The sequence below is a fragment of the Balaenoptera acutorostrata genome, chromosome 15 (genome assembly GCF_949987535.1).
Source record: "Balaenoptera acutorostrata chromosome 15, mBalAcu1.1, whole genome shotgun sequence".
NCBI classification, from domain to species: Eukaryota; Metazoa; Chordata; class Mammalia; order Artiodactyla; family Balaenopteridae; genus Balaenoptera; species Balaenoptera acutorostrata.
In genome coordinates, this window is record NC_080078.1 from 66,939,266 (window position 1) to 66,962,895 (window position 23,630).

At 45.7% G+C, this 23,630-nt stretch overlaps 1 protein-coding gene across 8 annotated transcripts in view; it reads left to right on the top strand.

Annotated features, from left to right (window-relative positions):
- The window catches only part of DLGAP4 (DLG associated protein 4), a 188,705-nt gene extending 177,328 nt beyond the window's left edge, over nt 1–11,377 (top strand). For 7 of the 8 annotated variants that reach the window (XM_057528577.1, XM_057528580.1, XM_057528576.1 and 4 more), the window contains 3 exons: nt 7,511–7,602; nt 8,550–8,705; nt 9,553–11,377. In XM_057528577.1, the coding sequence (XP_057384560.1) occupies nt 7,511–7,602; nt 8,550–8,705; nt 9,553–9,771 (467 nt within the window). In that variant the 3' untranslated portion in view covers nt 9,772–11,377. Of the gene's footprint in view, nt 1–7,510; nt 7,603–8,549; nt 8,777–9,552 lie in introns of all 8 variants that reach the window. The other variant, XM_057528582.1, reaches the window with a different exon arrangement.
- Nucleotides 11,378–23,630: the final 12,253 nt, after the last annotated feature.

A 23,630-nucleotide genomic window follows, 5' to 3' on the forward strand; every position in this document is an offset into this window, starting at 1 on the left:
CATATTACACTGATCAGCTTCCATATGTTGAACCATCCTTGTAATAAATCCCACTTGGTCATATGTATAATCCTTTTAACATACTGCTGAATCGTGTTTGCTAATATTTTGTTGAGGATTTTTGCATCAGTGTACATAAGGGATAATGGTCTCTAGTTTTCTTGTAGTGTTTTTGTCTGGCTTTGGTATCAAGGTAATGCTGGATTCATAGAATGAGTTAGGAAGTGTTTCCTCCTCTTCAGTTTTTTGGAAAAATTTGAGAAGGAGTGGTGTTAGTCATCTTTAAATGTTTGGTAGAATTCAGCAGTGAAACCACTGGGTCCAGAGCTTTTCTTTGTTGGGAAATTTTTGATTACTGATTCAAAACTATTCAGATTTTCTATCTTTTCATGATTTAGTCTTGGTAGGTTTTGTGTTTCTATGAATTTGTCCATTTCATCTAGGTTATCCAATTTGTTGGTGTACAGTTGTTCTAGTACTCTCTTATAATCTTTTTTATTTCTGTAGAGTTGGTAGTAATGTCCCCACTTTCATTTTTTATTTTAGTATTTGAGTCTTTTCTTTTTTTCTTAGTCTATCTAGTTAAAGTTTTGTCAGTTTTGTTGATCTTTTTGAAGAACCAACTTTTGGTTTTTTGATTTTTCTCTGTTGTTTCCCTATTCTCTGTTTCATTTAGCTCTGTTCTAATCTTTATTATTTCCTTCCTTCTGCTGGCTTTGGGATAGTTTGTTCTTTTTCTAGTTTCTTAGGTTATAAAGTTAGGTTGTTGATTTGAGATCTTTCCTAAGTTGTTTTTTTTTAAGGGTACATAGTGCTGAATTTTTTTTTGTTTGTTTTTGCTGCATTGGGTCTTCATTGCTGCACATAGGCTTTCTCTAGTTACAGCTAGCAGGGGCTACTCTTTGTTGTGGTGTGCGGGCTTCTCATTGCGGTGGCTTCTCTTTGTTGAGCACAGGCTCTAGACACGCGGGCTTCAGTAGTTGTGGCACGCAGGCTCAGTAGTAGTAGCTCGCGGGCTCTAGAGCACAGGATCAGTAGTTGTGGCGCATGGACCTAGTTGCTCCGCAGCATGTGGGATCCTCCCGGAGCAGGGCTCACTGGAGAGACATTTTGAAGTCTCTGCTTTCCTCACTGATTAGTGATGCCAGTCAGTCATAACCACTGCCAGACTGCTACACACACAGGGGTGTGTTTCTCAGTTCTATTCTGTTCTGCTGCCCTTTTGTCTATTTCTGTGTTAACACAGCTTTTAATTGCCATAGCTTTTTAACATGCCTTGGCATCTGATAGGGTGAATCCCCTTCCTTATTCTTTTTGTTCAGAAAGAAAAAGTCTATTTATATCTTCATTCTTCCAATACCAATTTTAGAATTAGTATATCAAGTTCCTCAGAAAAATTTTCCTGGGTCGCTGACTAGAAATAGAGTTTATAGATTACTTTGGGAAAAACTGATACCTGAGAAATATTGAGTCTTCTTAGCTATGAATGAAGTTTATCTCTCCATTTATTCAGATCTCCATTTTATATCCTTCTATTCAAGTTTGATTAATATATCTAGGAAGGCCTTATGTATTTTTATTAGATTTATTCCTTGGTACTTTCTAGTTTTTGTTTTGATAGTAAAATGAATTTTTATATTTGCATACTCTAATTAGTTATGTTGAGACTTCTACATTGATCTTGTATCCAGCAACCTTGTACAACTCTCAGTCCTCTTAGATTCGCATCATAAATGATCATATTATTTGCTCTAGTGGCAATTTTATGTCTTTTTTTAAAGATTTATTTTTATTTATTTTCTTTTTGGCTGCATTGGGTCTTTGCTGCTGCGCGTGGGCTTTGTCTAGTTGCGGCGAGCGGGGGCTGCTCTTCATTGCGGTGCGTGGGCTTCTCATTGCAGTGGCCTCTCTTGTTGCAGAGCGTGGGCTCTAGGTGCGCGGGCTTCAGTAGTTGTGGTGTGTGGGCTCAGCAGTTGTGGCTTGCGGGCTTTAGAGCGCAGGCTCAGTAGTTGTGGCACACAGGCTTAGTTGCTCCGCGGCATGTGGGATCTTCCCGGACCAGGGCTCGAACCCATGTCCCCTGCATTAACAGGTGGATTCTTAACACTGCGCCACCAGGGAAGCCCTGTGTTTCTCTTTCTGCTCTTACTGTGTCTCATGCATATCTTGTCTAACTGCAAGAGTGTCAGGACATTGTGCGATAGTGGGAAGAAAGCAGCATCCCTCCCTTGGTCCTGACCTTCATCCACTCAGTGAGTATTTACTGAGTTCCTACCGTATACAGGCACTATTCTAGCTTCTGGGGATGTAGCAGAACAACACAAGATCCCTGCCCTCGTGGAGCTTACATTCTCATGGGGAGAGACAGAAAATAACCAACTAAACATAATATGCAAGATGGTTAGACATGCAACAGAGAAAACAAAGCACAGTAGGAGCAGGATGAAGAGAGCTGCCTGGCTGGGGGCAGTGTTGCTGTCCCACATAGTGTGGTCAGCGAAGGCCTCCCAGATAAGGTGACCTTGGAGCAGAAAGCTGAAGGAAGGAAGAGAGAAGAAGTCTCAGAGCTCTGGAGATCAGAGAACTCCAGTGGTGGGCAAGTGCTTGACGTGTTCTAGGGCTGGGGAAGGTGGCCAGTGTAGCTGCAGGAGTGAGCAGAGAGAGGTGGGGGGTGGAGTCCGTGTGGTGGGGCCTCAGAGGTGTCAGAGGCTTGGCTTTGACTCCCAAAAGAGAATGTGTTGGAGAGTGCAATGTGACATTCTTTTTTACAGGACTAATCTAGTTTCTCTGTTCAGAAGAGAGTGGGCGGAGGGGCACAAGTGGAAGCTGGGAAATGAGTTAGGAGGAAGTAACATAATCTGGGGAAGAGGAGATGGTGGTGGCCATGGAGCATTTAAGGGAGGGGTCAGATTCTGGGTATACTTGGAAGGCAGAGCAGGATTTCCTGATGGATTGGATATGGAGTAAGAGTGAAAGGAGTCCAAAATGGTTTGGAGTCTGAGTGACGGAAAGGATGGCGTTGCCACTGCGATAGGGAAGTTGCATCCCTGACTTTGTAAAGACTAAATTAGTACCTTTACCACTTCACAGATGACGCAAGGACCTTAGATCACTTTTATCCCCCTCCTAACCTGTGTACTATTGCTGTTAAGTATTTCAGTTCTATATATATGTTCTAAATGCCACAAGACATTATTTTTGTTTTATACAATCAGTATTTACCTACCCACATATTTACTCTTTCTCATACTCTTCACTCCTTTATTTCTTTGCTTCTAGTTAGGATCATTTTCCTTCTGCCTGAAGAACTCCCTTTAGTATTTATTTTAATGCAGTATTTGTCTCAAAATGTCTGTATTTTTCCCTCTTTTTTTGAACAGTATTTTTTTAAAACTGTCCTCCAGGAGGCAGGCTTCTGTTTGTTATTATTTTTTAATTTATTTTATTTATTCTTTTGGCCGCGCCACGCGGCATGCGGGATCTTAGTTCCCCGACCAGGGATCAAACCCGTGTGCCCCCTGCAGTGGAAGTGTGGAGTCTTTAACCACTGGACTGCCAGGGAAGTCCCTGAACAGTATTTTTGCTAAGTATAGAATTATAGGTACGTATTGATCTTCTTTCAACACTTCATAAATATGTTTTTATGTCCTGGTTTCCAGTCTTTCTATTGAAAAGTCAACTGTCTTCCTGCTGCTTCTTTGAAGAATAATTTGTTTTCTCCCCTTTGTCTGCTTTTAAGACTTTTTCTCCTGTGTTTGAGTTTTATCCATTTTACTGTGATACCTAGGTATGGTTTTCTTTGTACTTTTCTAGCTTGATGCTCACAGGGTTTCTTGAATCTGCGGCCTTAATAACTCTCATCAGTTTCAGAAAAGTCTTGGCCATCATTTCCTCAAATTTCTGCTCCATGTTATTTCTTCTCTACTTGTGGACTCCAATTACACATATTTTAGACTGCCACATCTTATGTTTCTTCATTCTCTCTTCTGTATTTTCCCTTTTTTTTTTTTCTTCCTCTGGACCTCAGTCTGGATATTTTCTACTGGATTATTTTATAGTTCAGCTGTAACCAATCTGTTAAACCTATCTATTGCAGTCTTAATTTCAGTTACCCTATTTTTTAGTTCTAGAATTTCCATTTGATTCTTTTTGATAGATTTCTGGTTCTTTGCTGAAATTCCTCATCATGTCATATATTTTCTGGGACATATTCACAGTCATTTTAAAGCCCTGGTCCAATACCTCTAGTACCTACATCCCCTATAGTTCTTTTACTTTTTGCTGATTTTTCTCTTTTGGTGTGCAGTCATTTGGTCCTACCTCGTGGCATGCTTGGTAATTTTTATTCAATGCCAGAAACTGTATACGAAAACTACAGAGATAACTTGAAGCTCAGGATGATTTTCTTTTCTTCTTTTTTTTTTTTTCAAGACGATTTTCTGTTCTTTGAGAACGAATTTACTTTTGCTTCTTGTAGACAATTAGAGTAGGGCCAGACCAACTTAATCTAATATGGGATTGAGCTGATTCAGAGCTGGGTTTTGTGACAGCCTGGGGTATTTCCAAGCCCTTCCTCCTTGGCAGACACTGAGCTCCAATTTTTGTTTCTCCCCCATCTTAAGACTGCTGGAAGCTTTGCTCAGCTTGATGCACTTTCCCCCAAGTCCTGTCTGCTCTGGTGGCTCCGAATTCCAGTTTTGGTCTCCCTTTCCCCATGGAACTGCCACAAGTTCTGCTTAGCTTCTCAGACTCTGAACCACCACTTTCTGCTTGGCTTCTTAGCACCTCAGCCTTGTGCTGCTTATAAACTGGGAGATGCCTTGGGGTAGAAGGCAGTACAGAATATCAGACTTGGCTGAATATAGTTTCTGTTCTCACTGACATCTTAGCCTCTCAAATTCTGGTTGCTTTGGTAATTTTTTAATGCCTTGAAAGAGATTTTTTTGTTGTTTTTGGTATTTTATTTAGTTGTTTTTTTTTTTCTTGATGGGAGGGTTCAGTTTGTCTGATAGTAACTGGTTTTTCATAGCCAGAATCAGAAGTCATTAGAATTTTCTAATGTTGAATCAGTCTTGTATTACCAGAATAAACCCAGCTGAGTTATTTTAGTACATTGTTGTACTTTTGTTAATATCTGATTTAATAATTTTGCCTTTCTTCAAAGGCAGAATTACTTGGCTGGTAATTTTCTTTTCTCATCCTTGTCCTGTTTTAGTATCAAGGTTATCTAGCTTCATAAAATGAGTTTGGGATGGTTCCTTTATTCATATTCTAAATCATCTCTCTGAATAAATTTCTTTTCTTCCATTCTCTCTGTCCTTTTAGAACTCTGATAGATGTATTTTAAGTCTCCCTGTCTCCTCCATGTCTCTCAGTCACTTTTTTAAAAATAGTCTCATCTTTTTAATACATCTAGTTGCTTCTTTTATTTCTTAAAAAATAAGGTACCTAAGTGCAGTCTTGTGGTTAGGAATTCTCAGGGGAAACTTTTCCTTTTATTCCCATCCTTTTTTTTTTTTTTTTTCTTTTAATTGTTTTATTTTTGGCTGCGTTGGGTCTTTGTTGCTGTGTGCGGGCTTTTCTCTAATTGCAGCGAGCAGAGGCTAGTCTTCATTGCCGTGCGCAGGCTTCTCATTGCTGTGGCTTCTCTTGTTGCAGAGCACAGCCTCTACGTGCGCAGGTTCCAGTAGTTGTGGCACACGGGCTTCAGTAGTTGTGGCTCATGGGCTCTAGAGCACAGGCTCAGTAGTTGTGGCGCACGGGCCTAGTTGCTCCGCGGCATGTGGGATCTTCCCGGACCAGGGCTCAAACCCGTGTCCCCTGCATTGGCAGGTGGATACTTAACCACTGAGCCACCAGGGAAGCCCTCCCATCCTACTTTAGACCAAGCCAGGCACATATACCCACTACCTTCTGGGGGTGGGGGTGGTCATTTTATCCCCAGCAGCTTAGCTATTCATTTAAGACATCTTGTCTTGTTAATCTAGCAGTGTAAGTGTTTTGAGCGAGGAGCTTTTTCACTCCTGTCCTCCTTGTCCTTATTGGTTTTCATCAGGGTTTATTCTTTGTGCTGTGTCCATCATGGCCCTTGTTTCTGTGATGCCTGATTTTTCTCTTGCACTAGTTCCACAGCTCATGTTTTATCCCCTTCCATTGTCTTGCATCTCTTTTCAGAGCACCTTATCTCTGCTTTGAACTACTGTTTAAATATTTGTGGCTAAATGTCACACTTTTCCTCTGTTCTCTGGCAACAACTTTCTGGTGAATGTTCATCTGCCATTTACTGCTCCTATAACATGTTTAGCTCCTGTGTTGGTTTCTTTTTAATAACTAATTTCTGAATGAGGTGAAATTCTTCCTTCATGAGCTGCTGCTAAGTAGACCACTGTGGGAGCCAGGACTCTGTCCCAGGCTGGCAGGAATTCCTCAGGCATGGTGATGGGTGCAGGGTGCGTTCTTCAGCCTGGTCTTCTCCCCAGGCGATGAGAGGGCAGTTACCATACAGTGTTGTCCTCGTCCCCCTGCCCCCCACCTTTGGTGCTGAACCAGGTTCAGGAACGCTCCTGCTGCAGTCCACACCCCCTTTTTATTTCAAATAAGAGATTATTGGCTTCTCCTCTCAAGTTATGCTGCTTTTGAGAACTCAGAACTGCCACCTTTATCTGAGCCTTTCAACCCCAAGAATCCTCCTCGTGTGGCTATCAGTGCATGTGGCAGCCTTCCTATACTACATTCCAGAGTTCTGTCAGGAGACAGTTTGCATTTTGATCTCTTGTTTACTCTGTTTTGCTTTTCAGTGATTTCTAAGGGGGTTAGGAGGTAGTACCGTCTTCCTGCCACCACTTTAAAACTGGAAATCACACTAAAAGATTTCAACCTTGTATTCCTGGGCTAAACACTTCATGGTGAACTCTTCTGTTGGATTCTCTTTGCTTTAAGACTTTTATGTTCATAATGAAAGTGCCCTATTCTTGGCATGTCCTATGTTCTCTCAGGGCTCCTGAAATTAGCGGTGTCATTTTCTGTTTATTTACTCTCAGGAAGGATTTGAATGTATAAAACAGGGATTATCTATTCCTGGAAGGTTTTGTAAAACCTCACCTGTAAAACGACATAGGCCTGGTTCCTTTTTCTGGGGAAGATTTTTAACTCCTGCTTCAGTTTTTTAAAACAGTTATTGGCCTAATCAGATTCTCTATTTCTTCTTGAGTCTATGATAGTAATTTATGTTTTCCTGAAAATTTTTTCCATTTAAACTTAGTTTTCAAATTTATTGCCATAAAATGTCCTTAGCAACTAGGGGATGGGGCTCACTTTATTATGTGTGGTTTGCATTTTTCACAGTGACAGTGGGTTAATGTGTAAATAAAATGAAGACTGACTGCCATCACCAAATAATGATTGGCATCCTAAGGCGGGGAGGGGAGGTGAAAGCCATGACCCTGATCCTGCCTTCCACCCCAGCAGACCTTGTGCACTGCTCAGTCTTTTTCCACCTTCTCTTTCTCAGTCTTAGGGAAAGTCCTCAGTGCTGTGGGCAGTGCCCAGCTACTGATGTCACAGAAATTCCAGCAGTTCCGGGGCCTCTGTGAGCAAAACTTGGTGAGTGTGATTCTTCTTCCTCCACAGTGGGTCTTCTAGCCAGAGCCCCCAGCTGGATTAGCCTCTAAGCCTCTGTGACCTCCTCTCTAACATGGAGAAGGTGCTGCTTCCTCATGGCATTGGAAAGATGACAGTGGTGCATGTCAGTGCCTAGCACAGGAAAAGGGCCAGGAATGGTCCTTTCAGATCTCTACTACCTTCTGAAATAGAAAAGTGAACTCTGTGTCAAAACAGCCACATGAAAGTTAAAAATCAGTTAGCACTGATTTATTTATATACAACATACTCTATATCTAAGAAGACAGTCAAGGTAAGAACTAAAGAAATAACCACCGTGAGGCTTGGTGGGTTTCCCTCTCCTTCACCCTCGCCGCTAGGCAGCAGCTTTTCCTGTGGAAGCCTCTTTCCATCTGGCAGGGGTGGTGTACTCCCAGGGGTGGAGGACAGTGGCGAGTGTTTGTCTCTAGGACCGGTAGGGGTTTGGGCGTTCACTGGGGAAGTCCTGATAAGGAATGTGCTCTCAGAGAACAGAATGATGGGCTAGAAACCACACGGATTCTGTAATCACACCCACCGGGGAGTGATCCTGCCTCCTCCCTGTGAAATGAGACGAGTTGCCTGCCTGGCATACGCTGAGGCCATGAGGGCTTTCCTCACTGTAGCCCTACAGTGGTGGCGAAGGCCTCAGTCCCCATGTGTGTGCAGGACCCACTCTCATGATAGGACTGTCTCTCTCTCCCAAAGCTCTCCACCATCAGGGCCAGCAGTAATCAGGAACTGGGTTCATTCACTCATACAGATACTGACCCGACCCAGGGAACAGGAGAGTAAGACCAGGCCTCAAGAGAACCCAACCAGGGCTGGCAGAGCTAGGAGACAGTACTTGGGATGGGGTGCAGGACCAGCCTCTGCCCTGCTTGCCCCACTGAACCCCATCTGTCCCACAGAACCCTGATGCCAACCCACGTCCAACAGCCCAGGACCTGGCAGGGTTCTGGGACCTGCTGCAGCTGTCCATCGAGGACATCAGCATGAAGTTTGATGAACTCTACCACCTCAAGGCCAACAGCTGGCAGCTGGTGGAGACCCCCGAGAAGAGGAAGGTGAGCATGGAGCAGTGCGGAGGGGAAGTCCAGGGACAAATTCCTGGTCGGCAATAACGCTGGCCACATCGGTCAGTGCTGCTTGGCTCCCTTCTCTGTGTGTCGTCTTTGAGCTGGGGGCTCACGTCCATCAGTGTGCGGGGTCCATGCTCGGCGCTTGTCCAGCATGCCACTCGCTCTGTGTAGTTGAGGCTGCCCCCCCGAAGCATGCCTTCCTGCCCTGCATGTTCAGAAAGTGGGAGACACATGCCCACAGCCCAGAGCACTAGCGTAGACACAGCCGTTGGAACCCTGGAGGTAGAAAAATGGTCCTTCTGCTAGGACCACGCTGCCCAGGAGTTACAGGGGTCTGGACCCGATTCTGCCTCCTGGGCCAGCCTCTTCCCTGAGGCTCAGGCTTCCATCTGTAAAACAGTGGCACCCAATGACCCCTTTGGCTATTGGTTACTGGACTGTGGCCCTTGTGAGTTTTGATCGCCTAGAACAGCATGTGAAATGTGACCTGGGAGTCGGAGGCCCTGAACTTAAATCCCATCTCTGGCCCTATGATTCCTGCGTGAATTTCAGGCTCTCAGGGGTTCAAAGCAGGGGTGGGAAGAGGTGATCTGTCTGTCCCTTCCTACTAGAACATTCTAGGATTGTAAGCTTGCTTTTTGCTCCTATGCCTTGTGCTATTCCCACCATCATCGCTTCTTGTGGCTTCCTGCTTCCAAATGTGTGTTGCTTGTGCCCGATGCGGGGAAGCTGGGGTGGAGGCTCCAGCTGCCAGCATATGGTGGGTGGTAGCGCCACACAAAAGGTGGCACCTTTATTTTATTTTTCTTCTCTCCTCACTGTCTCACTAAAGGAAGAGAAGAAACCACCCCCTCCGGTCCCAAAGAAGCCAGCCAAATCCAAGCCGGCAGTGAGCCGCGACAAGGCCTCTGACGCTGGAGACAAGCAGCGTCAGGAGGCCCGCAAGAGACTCCTGGCGGCCAAGCGGGCGGCTTCCGTGCGGCAGAACTCAGCCACGGAGAGCGCGGACAGCATCGAGATTTATGTCCCTGAGGCCCAGACCCGGCTCTGAGACCAGGAAGCAGGAAGCAAACAATTTTAAGTCATTAAAAAAAGAAACCTACAAACTAAATGCGAAAGGAACAAAATTTTCTCAACCTTTAGTATGGTTATTCTGTCTAGAGACCCTGAGCCAACTTTCAATTGACGCATACAAGGGCTCACAATTTGGCTTTTTTGGGTCCCTCCCAGCTTTAGGTTATGAAGACTTCACACACAAAAATCAACAGAAACACAAAACTATAAAACTTTTTTTTCCTATTGCTGGCCGTGGTGGACTAGATAGATGGACTTCGGCAACGCCCCGGCCCAGCCTCCAGACTACGGTCTTTTTACTTGCTCTATCTAATGAGAACTTAAACTAGCTTGTTTACAAGATGACGACAGCCCAAGGGCAGCTTTGGGCACCTGCCATGTCCTTCCTCCTTTTCCTGGCTACCCCAGCTCTGACCTTGGAGTTTTCATTCTTACATTTTTCTCTTTTCCCTTAAGAGCTCACACAGGGGTCACCATCCTGACTATTGGCTTTCTGGTTCTCAGCCCTTTTTGTGGGTGAGCCCAGAGGACAGAGAGATGGACACGCGTCCCCTCCCCCACCAAGTGCTCACACACGCAGATATAGGTTCCTCTCAGCAGAAGCAGCCCTCCCACTGTGATCTGCCAGCCCTAGGCAGCGTCAGGCGGGTGACTCGCCTCTCTGAGACCATGAGGAGGGCTGAAGTCTTTGCGGGGGGGGGGGGTGTGGAATGAGATAAAAACCACAGCTTACCACACTCCAGACTCCCGCCTTTTTCTTCTCTCCAGCCCCTTCTTCCTTCAGCAAAATGTATGACTCAGAGTGACTTGCAGGGGCCACTCAAGAGAGGGACCCCATTTTCCAGGGGTCATGTGTCCCTGGCCGAGCCTGTGTACAGTACCCGAGGGGCGGGCGGCTGTGTCTGTACGTATGTGTACATATGCACATAGACCTTAGAGTGTATATTTAACAAACGCCCCTCTGCTCACCCATGCCCACCAGCGCCACCGCTGGCTCTCGGGGGCACCTGGCAGGAGGCGGGTGTGTGAATAGCATATATTTTTACATGTACTATATCTAGGTGTGTGTACAAGTGTGTGTAAAAATATATACCTTGTGTGTAAGCAGCCCCCCCTTTTTTTGTCTCTCACCTGCCCCCCACTCCCCGGCCATGGGCCCATCTGCCCAGCCTCTGAGTTTTCTATTTTTTTACCCCAGTCATCCTTCTCTCTCCCCTGCCCCCCAGCCCCACTCCCAGGGTGTCATGAGCCCTGAGCTGCAATGGCCCAGGCCTGCAGGGTGAGGTGGGGGGCAGGGAGGGAGAGGGCGAGGCCAGGCCCGCAGCAAGCTCCGTGCACGAGGGCTGCTCTCCTGTGGCCACGGCTGCGGCACTGGAGACGTCCTCGTGTCCAGCACCTGCCACAGGGGCCCCGGGTGAACTGCGGGCCTGCTCTAGGGCCCATTCCAGCTTGGCCGCCGTCTGTGACCTTGGGCAAGTCACTTGACCTCTGTGTGCCTCAACTTCCTCCTCTGTAAAATGGGGACAGTCCCCGCCCCTCCCTACCTCACAGGCATGTTGTGAGAATAAATGAGGTAACGTGTACCACGGGCTCATGGTGTTATTGCAGCGGGACGGGCCAGGCTGGGATGAGGTGGGTGGAGTGGACGCCCCAGGAGACAGCCAGACCCCTTCCAAACGGCAGCTCCTTGGAGACAGGCTGACTGGAGTGCAAACTGTAACGCCAGCTCTCTCATGCACCAGCTCTGTGATCCTGGGCAAGAAAACTAAGCTCTCGGTTCCCTTCTCTAAAAGATGAGTGTGTAACATCTGCCTGACCAGCTTCCTCCAGAGAAATAAATGCTTTATTGTTGCTATATGGGAGCTGAGATGGGCTGCCCACACTGACAACTCACGCCCCCTCCGTAGACCCCGACTCTGCGTGCGCTTCACCCAGGACGGGGCACTCGGTACCCCAGCAGCTGCCTGCACCCTGACAGTTACATGCATTGGATGCACTTCCTGAGCACCTACCCTGCTCGTAGAGCTCAAGCCCCAGTGGGGGAGACACGGAACATGCCATAGGTGAGTTCCAGTCTACAGCAGATGGTAGGAAAGGAGATGCAGCACAGTGAGGCTGTGGGAACCCATGACAGCTCCGCCAAACCCGGGTCAAGGCTGAAGGACAGTGGTATTAACCAGCTTCGGGAGAGGGGGGTGGGATGCAGGGGAGAGCAGGAGGAACAGTAGTGCCCATGTCTGGTGGTAAGAACGTGCGTTTTAGAAAGATCTTGGGCCCGGCCGAGCTGCAGGCACCTGGTCTCCTCCCTTGGCCCAACGCAGCGGAGATGCTGCTGACCTCAAGCCCAGGGGAACTACCTTCCCAGGAACTTTGTTCGGGCTGCCCTGCCTTCCCCAGAGGGGCCGCTCGTGAGCTCATCTGAAGCCTGTGGGCCAGACCCCTGCGCTAGGAGTGCTGTGCCCTCACGTCTAGACCCTGGTAGTGGTGGCTGAGCGTCCAGTGACTGTGGATGGCTCACATTAACTCCTGGGGCTGGCACCTTCCTGGACCGACTCCTGCCCTGAGACATGGCTGAGGGTGACTCGAAGGTAAGTGAACGGGTTTCAGGTTGCCTGGGCACTGAGCCAGATACTCAAGAGGTGTGAGTGAACACAGGAGGCGGTCATGCTGCACTTGACCAGCGAGCACCCAGCTCTACTCCTGACGGGCCTCGGGGAACTGGGTGGACCCTTACCCCTTCAGAGCCTGAGTGTTTCCGCGGCAGCAGGGAAGGGGCCTTGAGGGTTAGATCAGGGTCTCAGGGAGGGTCCTGCACTCCCTGTATCAGAGTACCTGGGCCCCCTCTGCCAGCCCTGCTGATGCAGCAGACAAGAGGCCAACCCTCCCCAAGTTGAAAGAATAGTTTAATGTCCTTTACCCAGAATCACCCACTCAAGATTTTGCCATATTTGCATTGTTCCTCTCAAGGACGTACACAAACATCCCCTCACCTTGAGCCATTTAACAATAAGCTGCACATACCACGCTGCTTCACCCCAAATACACCAGGCGACACCTAAGAATAAGGACATTCCTACGTGAGCACAATACCACTCTTACTCTCTAATTTAACAAACGAGTGACCCTCGAGCACCTCCCTTACCCAGGAGGGCACTTGGTGCCCAGACATTAATACCAGCTAAAGCAGGGCCATACTCCAAGTGCCCCAGCAATGTCCTCCATGGCTTTTCCTTTGTATCCATCCAGGATCCAGTGAAGGATCATTTGCTGCTTTCAGTTATCACGTCTCTTTAGTCTCGTTGAATCAGAAACAGTTTCCCCACTTTTTTTTCCATGACATTGACATTTTTTAAGTATCCAAGCATCTTAGAGAATGTTACATAATTTGGATTTCTGTTTTCTCATGACTCAGATTAAACAGTCTGAACAAGAACATGGCTTAGATGATGTCCCATCTCCTGTACTCTGTTCTATCAGGGAGGCATTTGTCATTTCAGGGAAAGGCCGACAGCAGCTTCCCAGAGAAGCTGGGGGTGAGTCCTCGGTTTCTGCATTTCCAAAGCACAATCCTTGAGGGAACAGGGCCAAACAGAGACAGAAAGCACCCTCCTGAAGGCTGCAGGGTGCTGGGGAAGAGGAAAGGGAGCAGAGCAGGAGACTGTTCACCGTCCCTGGGTCCCTGAGAACCACCCAGAGGCTGCAGGTCAGAGAGCAGGGAGGCCCAGGTTCCCCTGTAAACCTCCTGCTCCCCCAAAGTTTGTAGGTCCCCAAGCCTTTCGGAGTCCCCACCCCATAGCCTGAGAGCAGAGAAAGAAGGCTCAGCCGTAGCCAGGAGCAGCACAGGGCTCAGGGGCCTTGTGGCCAGGCCAGCAGGACAAAGCCATTGTCACCACTGGCCTGAGATCCAGAGACCATGAGGACCCCCAGACCAACTGAGATGAAGTTCCTACCACCAGCACTGGAACGGGGTTTATAAAAGAAACTTAAAATGAAGCTGTATCAGGACTTCTCTGGTGGTCCAGTGGGTAAGACTCTGCGCTCCCAATGCAGGGGACCCAGGTTCGATCCCTGGTTGGGGAACTAGGTGCCACATGCATGTCGCAACTAAGAAGTCTGCATGCCACAGCTAAGAGATGCCATGCCGCATCTAAGACCTGGCACTAAATAAATAAATAAATAAAAATAAATCTAAACAAAAAAATGAAGTCGTGTCTCCTACCGATATGAATCTGGCTGATCTGAAAAATCAATGTGGTCCCCACTGTCTCTTCCTTATGGCAGCCAGAGGGACTCCTCGAAAATCCCCCTCCGCTCAGGACCCTTTGAAGCCTTCCCAGTACCAGCAAGAGAAAATCCAGCCTCCTCACCTTGGCCTTGGAGGCCTATGCCCACCTTTCTAGGTACATCTCCCATGGGAGCCCATCCCCTGCTCTCTGCCTTCCAGCCTCACCTCAGGCCTTGCACAGGGAGCCATGGCTCCCCCACCAATGCACCTATTCTTTCCTCAGCTCTCAGGCCAGCTGCCATTTCTGCAGTGAAACCTTCCCAAAGCACCTCAGCCAGGCCAGGTTGGTGCAAACCCCCTGCTCTAACTATTGGAGCTGGACAGTCACTTCACTTATCTTGCTTTGTTGCTGTCACTGACCCTTAGATCTGTGAGATTACTTATGAATATCTGTCTCCACCAGGAAAACAATGGGATCCCTGAGGGCAGGAATAGAGTTTTTTTCACTAGTCTCGGTGCCTAGCACAGAGGAGAGCCTCAAGAACTGTTTTCTAAATGAATGACCTTGTTGCGGGGAGTAGAGGTGGGACTTCACAGAGAAGGTAATATTTGAGCTGGGCTTTGAAGGATGAGCAGGAGTTCCCCAAGCTGTGGCAGTGAAGGGCACAGCAAGCAGAGGCTGAAGTGTAAGACTGTGCTGCTGCTCAGGGAAGGGGTGGTGCTGGACAAGCCTAGAATGCCAGGTTAAGTAGTAAGGGCCTTTACCAGCTTTGAACAGAGCAAGGACACTTCCTTCCACAGAACCCAGCTTCCCATAAGACAGGAGCCCCCAGTCCCAGCCTCCATGGAGCCATGGTACTCTGTGACCCAGTCAGCACCAGGGTTTGTCTCTAAAACATGTCAGCGGACCCCAGGCCTGGTGAAGCCCTGTGACCAACAGGGGACATGGGCCCTTGGAGACCCTCAACTGCTAATGGCTTTAACCTTCTACAGACTGACAACTCCTACATCTAAATCTACAACCTGTACCTTTCCTTGAATTTTGCACTTCCCACTCACCACCTCCACTTAGACGTCTAACAGGTAATCTCAAAGTTAACACGTTCACCAACCAGTAAAAGGAAGTGAGAAGGGTTAGAAAAATCACCATTTGACAACCATCAGAGTAACAACTGGATCATCAGTACGTGTTAAAAGCCATGGGTAAAAGTTTGATGAGGAACAGAATATTTAGTCTCAAAGGAGCGCACCCCACAAATTACCTATTAATGAACATATTAATTATAAAGGGGAAAAACAGTAATTTTCTGATGAATAAATCTGGCAGACACTAGATGGCCAAAGTTAATTTTTCCCATCACTGGTAATAATAACATCATACGTGTTTCCTGATAAGATGCACTGGGAAGAGTACAGCATCACTTCTGTGATATTCCTGTGAAAAATCCATAACCTGAAGCTAATCATGAGGGAGCACCAAGTAACTGGCCGGGACTCTCCAAAAATGTCAGTGCATGAAAGACATAGAAAAGCTAAAGGACAGTTCTAAGGGACAGAGATTAAAGACATTTCAATAGATGCAGAATAAACATTTGATAAAACCCAACACCCTTTCATGATAAAAATGCTCAACAAATTAGAACATCCTCAAGCTGATAATGGACATCCAAAAAAAAAAAAAATCCACAGCTAACGTGTTTAATGGTGAAAGACTGAAAGCTTTCCCCTCAAGATAAGGAACAAGACGAAGAGGTTCACTCTTGCCACTTCTATTCAATATTGTACGGTAGGTTCCAGCCAGGGCCTTTAGGCAAGAATGAATAAATGAATGAATGGATGGCATCTAAATTGGAAAGAAAGAAGTTAAACTACCTCTATTTGCAGATAACATGATCTTTCATATAGAAAACCCTAAGGTAGCCACAAAAAAATTATCAGAGTTAATAAATTAGTTCAGCAGTGTTCCTGGAAGCAAGATCAATATACAAAAACCAATCATATCTCTATTGTGATATAATAAATAATAAATATTTGGTCTTCGTCCCTAGTTCCTGGTACACAGCTCCTGAAACCCTTGGACTCTCTGGAGTGATGAGAATCTTTTGTATGCTAATGGCAGGACTGGTGGCTGGGGGCCCCTAGATAGCTTCAGGATGGGGGCTGGTTGCTAGAAAGACCAAGGCATGGTTAGAGGGTTAGAAATTTCAGCCTCATTCCCCAAATTCCAGGGAGGGAAGAGGGGCTGGAGATTAAGTCAGTCCTAATGGCCAAAGATTTAATCATGCCTCTGTAATGAAACCTCCATAAAAACCCCTACACAACAGAGTTTGGAGTGCTTCCAGGCTGGTGAACACTTCAAGGTGCTGAGAAGATAGCATCCCTGGAGAGGGCATGGAAGCTCCCTCCTTCCCCTGCCCCCACTTTGTCCTGTGCATCTCTTCCATTTGGCTGTTCCTGAGTTGTATCCTTTATAGTAAACTGATAATAGTAATTCAACTGCTTTCCTGAGTTCTATGAGCAGTTCTAAGAAATTATTTATCCTGGTGTTGCAGGAAGAGGGACCCCTTCCAGGGCCCGAGAGCGGGCTCTTGTCTAACACTCAGAGATGAACTGTCCGAGGAGACACACGTGCTGACAAAGCAAAAGAATTTATCGGGAAGGGGCGCCCAGGCAGAGAGCAGTAGGGTAAGGGAACCCAGGAGAACTGCTCTGCCACATGGCTCAAAGTCTCAGGGTTTATGGTAATGGGATTAGTTTCCGGGTTGTCTCTGGCCAATCATCTTGCTTGGCCCATAGCCTCACTCGGGATCCTTCCTGGTGGCATGCTCATCTCTCAGCCAAGATGGATTCCAGTCCTTATCGGGACTTCCTGTTGTGAGACAACTCAGGCAAGCGAGCCTGGCTAAGACTGGTGGTTTTGGTCAACAGTTCCCTAACAGTGGCGGGGAGGGATGTGTAGTAATCCGCAATTTGTAGTCAAGTTGGACAAAAGTGTGGGTATCCTGGGTCTGATGTGAGGGAAATCTTGTGGGACTGAGCCCTTAAACCTGTGGAGTCTGACACTAACTCCAGGTAATTAGGGTTAGAATTGAACCAAATAGTAGGACATCCAATTGGTGTCCAGAGAGTTGGAGAATTGACTGGTGTGAGGAAAATACCCACATATTTGGTGTCAGAAGTATCGTGAGTAAAAACAGTTCAACTACCAGTGAACACACTGAAAATGAGTTTAAGAAAACAATTCCATTTACAATAGCATCAAAAAGATTAAAACACTTAGGAATACATTTAACAGAAGAAGTACAAGACTTGTAAACTGAAAACTACAAAACATCATTGAGAGAAATTTTAAAAGATCTAAGTAAAAGGAAAGGCACTTCATGTTCACGGATCAGAAGACTTAATATTGTTAAGACGGCAATACTCCCCCAAATTAACCTACAGGTTCAGCACAATCTCTATCAAAATCCCAGCTGCCTTTTCTGTAGAAATTCACAAGCTGATCTTAATTGATATGGAAATGCAAGAGACTCTGAATAGCCAAGCAATCGTGAAAAAGAAGAACAAAGTTGGATGAAACACTTCCTGATTACAAAACTAAAGTAACCAAGATTGTGTGGTACTGCCATAAGGGTAGACATATATATCAATGAAGTAGAACTGAGAGTCCAGAAATAACCCATACATTTATGGACAACTGATTTTCAACAAGAGTGCCAAGAAAATTCAATGGAGAAAGAATGGTCTTTTCAGCAAATGATGCTGCGACAACTGGATATCCACATGCAAAAGAAGGAAGTTAGACCCTTAGCTCACACCATATACAAAATAAACTTAAAGTGGATTAGAGACCTAAATTGAAGAGCTAAAACTACAAAATTCTTAGGATAAAACATAGGTATAAATATTTACAACCTTGGATTAGGCAATGGTTTCATGGATATGATTAAAAAAGGCACAAGAAACCAAAGAAAAAATAAACTTCATCAAAGTTAAAAACATTTATGCATCTTTAAACAAACCAAACAATGAAAAGATAACCCACAGAATGGGAGAGAAGATTTGAAAATCATATACCTGGTAAGGGTGTAATAGCTAGACTACACAAAGCACCTTTGCAACCCAACAACAAAAAAAGAAACAAATTTTAAAATGGGCAAAATATCTGAATAATCATTTCTTCAAAGAAGATATACAAATGTCCAATCAGCACGTGAAGAGATGTTCAAGATAACAAGTCTTTAGGGCAATGCTAATCAAAACCACAATGAGATACCACTTCACACCCAATAGGATGACTAGAAGACTAGTGTTGGTGAGCATGTGGAGAAACTGGAACCCTCACACATTTTTGATGGTAATGTAAAACAATGCAGCACTGAGGAAAACAGTTTGGAAGTCCCTCAAAAGTTTAAACGTAGAGTTAACAGATGACCCAGCAATTCCACTCTTAGATATATATCCAAAAAAGTGAATATATACATTCACACATAAACTTATACACCAATATTCATAGTAGCATTATTTATAATAGCCAAAAAGTGGAAATAACCCAAATATCAATCAACTGATAAATATGTAAACAAAATGTGGTATAGCAATAGAATGGAATACTATTCAGCAATAAAAAGAATGAAGTACTGATACATGTTATAACATAGATGGACCTTGAAAACATTATGCTAAGTGAAAGAAGGCAGTCACAAAAGGCCACATATTATATGATTCCATTTACATTAAATTTCCAGAGTAAACAAATCCGGAGATAGAAGGTAGATTAGTGTTTGCCAGGGGATGAGGGGAAGGGGAAGTGGGGAGAGACTGCTAATGAGTATGTTGATTCTTGGGGGATGATAAAATGTTCTGGAATTACATGGTGGTAATGGTTGTATAACTCTGTGAGTATTCTAAAACCACTGAATTGTACACTTGAAAAGGGTGAGTTTTATGGTATATAAAAATTATATAAATTAAAAAAATTATTTTAAACAGAGAAGTCCACAGAATGGAAGAAAATTTTTGCAAATCATATTATCTGATAAGGGATTAATATCCAGAATATATTTTAAAAAACTCTTACAACTCAACAACAAAAAAAAAAACCTGATTTTTTTTGAGGGGGGGGGCGGTCATGTCATGTGGCATGTGGGATCCTAGTTCCCTGACCACGGATCAAACCCGTGCCCCCTGCAGTGGAAGCATGGAGTCTTAACCACTGGACCACCAGGGAAGTCCAACAACCTGATTTTTTAAATAGGCGAAGAATTTGAATAGACATTTCTCCAAAGAAGATACACAAATGGTCAATAAACACATGAAAAGATACTTAACATTAGTTATTATGGAAATACAAATCAAAACCACAATGAGATATGACTTCACACCCATTAGGATGACTATTATTAAAAAGAAAGAAAGGAAGGAAGGAAGGATGGAAGGAAGGAAGGAAGGGAGGAAGGAAGAAAGAAGAACAGAAAATAACAAGTGTTGGCGAGGATGTAGAGAAATTACAACCCTTGCGCACTGTTGGTGGGAATGTAAAATGGTACAGCTTCTGTGGAAAACGGTATGGTGGTTCCTCAAAAAAATTAAAAACAGAATTACCATATAATCCTGCAATTTTGCTTCTGGATATATAACCCCAAAGAATCAAAAGCAGGGACATGAAAAGATATTTGTACTACACCCATGTTAATAGCAGCATTATTCACAACAGCCAAAAGGTGGAAAGAACCACATGTCTGGTGACAGATGAATGGATAAGCAAAATGTGGTCTCTCCACACAATGGAATATTATTTAGCCTTAAAAAGGAAAACAATTCTGACATATGCTAAAAATGGATGAACCTTGAAGAAATTATGCTAAGTGAAATAAGCCGGTCACAAAAGGACAAATACTGTTTGATTCCACTTATATGGGGGACCCAGAGTAGTCAAATTCATAGAGACAGAAAGTAGAATGGTGGGTACCCAGCAGCTCAGGGAAAAGAATAGGGAGTTACTATTTAATGTTTACAGAATTTATCAATAGTTCTGGAGATGGATGGTAGTGATAGTTGTACAACAATGTGAATGTACTTAATGCCACTGAACTGTACACTTAAAATTGGTTAAAATGATTAATTTTGTTATTTTACCATACACACACACAAACACACACACAGAAGGCGATCAAAGAAATATGATAACCTTGGATTGGCTATTGGACCAGAAAGAAATTTTTTATAAAGGACATTATTGGGATAATTGGCAAAACTTGAATATGGATTGTAAATTAGATAACAGTATTAAATCGGGGCTTCCCTGGTGGCGCAGTGGTTAAGAATCCGCCTGCCAATGCAGGGGACACGGGTTCGAGCCCTGGTCCCGGAAGATCCCACATGCTGCAGAGCAACTAAGCCTGTGTGCCACAACTACTGAGCCTGCACTCTAGAGCCCACGAGCCACAACTACTGAGCCCATGTGCCACAGCTACTGAGCCCACATGCTTAGAGCCCCGTGCTCCGCAACAAGAGAAGCCACCACAGTGAGAAGTCCACGCAACGCAATGAAGAGTAGCCCCCGCTCGCCGCAACTAGAGAAAGCCTGCGTGCAGCAACGAAGACCCAACGCAGCCAAAAAAAAATTAAATTAAATCTTTAAAAAAACATAGTATTGGGCTTCCCTGGTGGCGCAGTGGTTGAGAATCTGCCTGCTAATGCAGGGGACACGGGTTCGAGCCCTGGTCTGGGAAGATCCCACATGCCACGGAGCAGCTGGGCCCGTGAGCCACAATTGCTGAGCCTGCGCGTCTGGAGCCTGTGCCCCGTGACGGGAGGGGCCGCGATAGAGAAAGGCCCGCGCACCGCGATGAAGAGCGGTCCCCGCACCGCGATGAAGAGTGGCCCCCGCTTGCCGCAACTGGAGAAAGCCCTCGCACGAACCGAAGACCCAACACAGCCAAAAATAAATAAATAAATAAATAAATAAATAAATAAGAAAATCCTTTAAAAAAACAAAACAAAACAAAACATAGTATTAAATCAATGTTAAAATTTTCCTGATGTTTACAAGGATATACTGTACAACATGGGGAACATAGCCAATATTTTACAGTAACTATAAGTGGAGTATAACCTTTAAAAATTGTGAATCACTATATTGTACACCTGTAACTTATAATACTGTACATCAACTATATTTCAATAAAAAATTTTTTTCCTGATTTTAATCACTGTATTATGGGTATGTAATATAATCTCCTTTTTAGGAGATACTCACTGAAGTATTTCGGGGTAAAAGGGCTTGATGTGTGCAACTTACTCTCAAATGGTTGGGGAGGAGGATACACACACACACGGGAGAGAGTATAATAAAGCCAAATGTTAACAATTAGAGAATCTGGGTGAAGGTATATAGGAGCTCTTTGTACAGTTCTTATAACTTTACTGTAAGTTTGAAACTATTTCAAAGTAAAGTTTTTAAAATTTGATATGTCCAAAACAGAACTTCTGATCTCTCACCAAACCTGCTCCTTCCATAAGAGACTCATCTTAGAAAATGGCAGCTCTTTCTTTCCAGCTGCTCAGACCAGAACCCTTGGAGTCTTCAAGTCTTCCCTGACTCTCACACACATACCAATCCATGCGAAAATCCTACTGGATGCAACTTCAAAATATGTCCAGATGGGAATTCCCTGGTGATCCAGTGGTTAAGACTCCACGCTTTCACTGCCGAGGGCCCAGGTTTGATCCCTGGTCGGGGAAATAAGATCCTACAAGCTGCACTGCATGGCCACCCTCCCCCCCGAGCCAAAAAAATATGTCCAGAATCCCATCACTTCTCCCACTGCCACCACACGAGTCTGGACACCTCATCCTGTTGAATAGCTCCTCACTGGTCTCCCTGCTTCCCCCTCCCCAACCCCAAAAGGGATCCAGTTAGAACATAAGCCAGATCATGCCACCCTTCTGCTCAGAACTCTCTGATGTCTTACAGCGGCCTACGAGTGTAAGCAGGTAAGTTAAGGGGTCCCTGGAGAAAGAGAACCAGGAATGGCTTTCTTGACATAAGAGAAGCCATTTTGGCCTAAGTCATTTTGTGATCTAAGTCTGGCCACAATGCTTGCCCTTGAACAGGTCTCAGTAATTAATGATCTTAAGAGAACAAAGGAATGCAGGAACAGAGAAAAGGCAGTCAAACAACAGTGCAGTGATAAAGCAGAGTCCTAGTTCCTCCTCAAGGGATAGGCATAACTTGTCTTTGAGTTCTGCAGGGACTAAGACCCCCACCCCAGGTGGAGGACAGAATGATGATACTGACCTTCCTGACTTCAGCTAAAGCTTGGACCTTGGCCCCATTTCCATGCGGATTTCTCCTCTGCTCAAGCCCCTTCATGAATATGCATGTACCCTTAGCTTAAAACTTCCCCAGTTTTGCTGTTCAGGGAAACACTGCTTTGGGAAAGATCACCAGTAAGATTCTCCTTACTGGCTGCAAGTAATAATAAATCCTTCTGTCTCCTGATCTTTGGCTTGTTAGTGTCTACTGGCTTGACACCCACCAAGAAGCAAACCCAGTTTTTGGGTAACACAAGGATCCCCGGGCTAGGTCCCTACTGCTTCTCAGACCTCCTCTCCCCCACCCCCCTCCCCTCAGTCACACTGACCTCCCGCTGCTCCTTGACCGTGAGCTGGGCAAGCTCCCCCTACAGGGCTTCTTCCTCTGTGGCTCACTGGGCTGGCTCACTCCCTCACATCCTTCAGCGCTGCCCAAATGTCACTTCCAGGGAGGCAGCCCCACCTCCTGCTACTCTCTCTCCCCTCACCTAGTTTTATTCTCCTTCAAGGCATTTATTTCTACCCTCCAAGCCATGGAGCTACTTGTTCATGGTATCTCCCTCCACAAGAACAAATGCTTCCTGAGTGCAATTACTTGAGTATTTACCCCAGCACCCAAGCACAGTGCCTGGCAGGTAGCAGGTGTCAGTTAATATTTACAGAGTAAGTAACTGGGCGTTGATAAGTTCCCTTGGGAACGTCCGTGTTGGATCAAAGGGGAGAGAGAGCGGGGCGGGAGTCCAGGTAGGGGCTGATGGGTAAGGTGCTCCTTCACGGGTCAAAATGATGGACCTGATGCCCGATGGCACAGGGGATGGGTCTGTCCTTCCAGACTCCATCCTCCAACTCAGGCCAACAAGAGGGGGATAAGGGGTGCAGCCCCTTTGGCAAGGATGCTCCGGGGGTCCCCTAGCCCCTGCTCCTCTCGCTGGCTCCCCAGGGTCTACGTGGGTCTTTCTGGCCACTCTTTCACTGAATTCTCACCACCACACTCCCATTTTACAGGTGAGGAAACTGAGGGCACCTAGAGAGAAGAATGACTTGGCTGAGGTGGGCTGTCCCCAGTGCGGTCCTAACCCAACTTTCACGTGCGCCCCACACCCCAGGAGCCTGACTGCTGGCTCTGTATGAGGACAGTGGGTTCTCTCTGACACGCCTCTTCTCTGGGACTGGAAAAAAGCCATACTTGGCCTGGTGGAAGGAGGCCCTCGCCCGGGAATGGGCCGGGCAGCTGGCCTTTGGGGGAAAGATGGGGGTAGGGTCTGAGGACTAGAGGCCCCTGGATGTTCTGC